At 44.3% G+C, this 1,740-nt stretch overlaps 1 protein-coding gene across 1 annotated transcript; it reads right to left on the bottom strand.

Moving 5' to 3' along the window:
* Positions 1 to 594: 594 nt before the first annotated feature.
* Positions 595 to 1,159, bottom strand: LOC123256464 (tryptase-like; the record flags this gene model as incomplete). The annotated part of the gene is made up of 2 exons (XM_044685074.1): positions 595 to 846; positions 980 to 1,159. Coding segments are annotated over 2 exons (336 nt in total), but the record flags the coding sequence as incomplete, so codon positions are not given.
* Positions 1,160 to 1,740: the final 581 nt, after the last annotated feature.

The following is a 1,740-nucleotide window of genomic DNA, read 5'->3' as shown; positions in this document are numbered from 1 at the left end:
CCTAGTCGAAGTATTACTGGTGTGGGAGTCTCTTCATACATGGACACTAGCCTTCCCTGTGCTCTATGTTTTCTTCCCTCTAAGTGTAGTCTCTCATCGCACTTGTTCTCTATAGGCATCCTCTCCTCAACCGGTGACATTATAATGTTAATGAGAAGGCACACCAGCCATACATGCAGTAATCCTTTATTCTCTTTCATTTTTAATCTTTTGTTTTCTAGGCTACGTGGAAAGATATCTTCTTCTGTAGACTGATGTGTCCTCTCACCTTGTAAAAATGAATTCAAAAATGGAAGGTGCCAAACTACAGTTTTAGAGGATGCCTATCTTCAAAGTACCTCCATCTGGGGGGTAGCTTACTGAGAGCCTGTGAGTGGTGGGGCAACCCACAAGTGTTGCTCTACATGAAAGATAATATCAGGAAAGATTGTATAGATAAATTAACTAACCACTCTTAAACATTGCAAAAGGTCAGCCCTTTCCTCCTAGACTATCTCTAAGGATGTGACCCTGGAGAAGAGCCTCTCCAACTGTTGTCCCAACCCATCCTCCATCTGACAACACATCCAACAACACTACAACTTTCATGGAGAACTTATTTTATTGCTTTCCCAAAAGACAGAGGGTCTCAAATCAACATTAGAATAGACACCGAGCTTACATAAGAGGATAAAAAATTAGGCAAGAAAATCATTTCATTTCTTTCAAAATCCAGCCCAAATATGCAGTGACTCGAGTGTAAACTCCAGGCCTGTTGGGAAAGCCACAGCCTTCTCCCCAGCTCACAATCCCAGCCTGAAGCCACTTGTTCTGGACTTTACAAACTAAAGGTCCACCAGAATCATACTAGAAAAATAAAAGAGAGTCTGTGAGCATGGTCTAAGTGACAAAGGGTACTCCAGGGTTAGGAAGAACCCTTGAGTCAAAACTGAACTCTGAGGAAGGAGCACAGAAAGGAGGAATGACAAGAAATTCTCACCTGGCAGGAGTCCTTGCCAGGCTCACCAGCACATAGCATGTCATCCAGAATTTTCTTAGAGGAAGAACTAGTAGATGCCCCTTCCTGGTATGCTTGGTCACAGGCCATGTTATCCACCACAGGGACCCGCACCTTTCTCAGGCTGTAGGGAGGGGGCAGAGGCTCTGTAGAGAGAAGAGACTAGAGCATTGCAGCTAGTGCTGGAGATCAGAGTAGTGTGTTCTTAAGTACCAGATCCTAAAAAGGAATCCGAGACCCTGGGAACCACCTCTCTGTGCTACATAGCCAGGGGCCCAGAAACCTCACTTACAGGTAGAGTTGGGACATGCTGGGGCTTCAGGACTTAAGATGACCATCCCACAGGATCCGCAATATATAATGAAGTCATTGAATCATCAATCTCTAGGTCATAAAGTAAGTAAAATTCGGCAAGTAGAGATCTGAGAGATTACATTGAAGTCTGGCCTGAGGACCTAGTGCCCAGGGGCCAAGTTCTTAGTGAACCAAAGTCATAAGATTAAGAACTGAAAAAAGACTAAAACCTCCTACTCCAAAGCTTTTATTTTATAAAGGAGGAAACTCCAGAGAAAGGAAATGACTTTTCCAAGGATAAAAAACTAGACAAAAATAGGGCTGGGATTGGACTCTGATTCTCAATCCATTGTTCTTATTAACACTGGGGCAGATGGGGCAGACCCAGCATGCTAGACCAAAGTGTCTCTGCCAGGCAGGCTGAGCACCCAGTCAGAGGGGGCTGGGAT

This window comes from Gracilinanus agilis, unplaced genomic scaffold (genome assembly GCF_016433145.1).
Source record: "Gracilinanus agilis isolate LMUSP501 unplaced genomic scaffold, AgileGrace unplaced_scaffold59319, whole genome shotgun sequence".
Classification (NCBI taxonomy): domain Eukaryota; kingdom Metazoa; phylum Chordata; class Mammalia; order Didelphimorphia; family Didelphidae; genus Gracilinanus; species Gracilinanus agilis.
The sequence above is the reverse complement of the archived record's forward strand: the minus strand, read 5'-3'. Positions and strand labels throughout refer to the sequence as shown.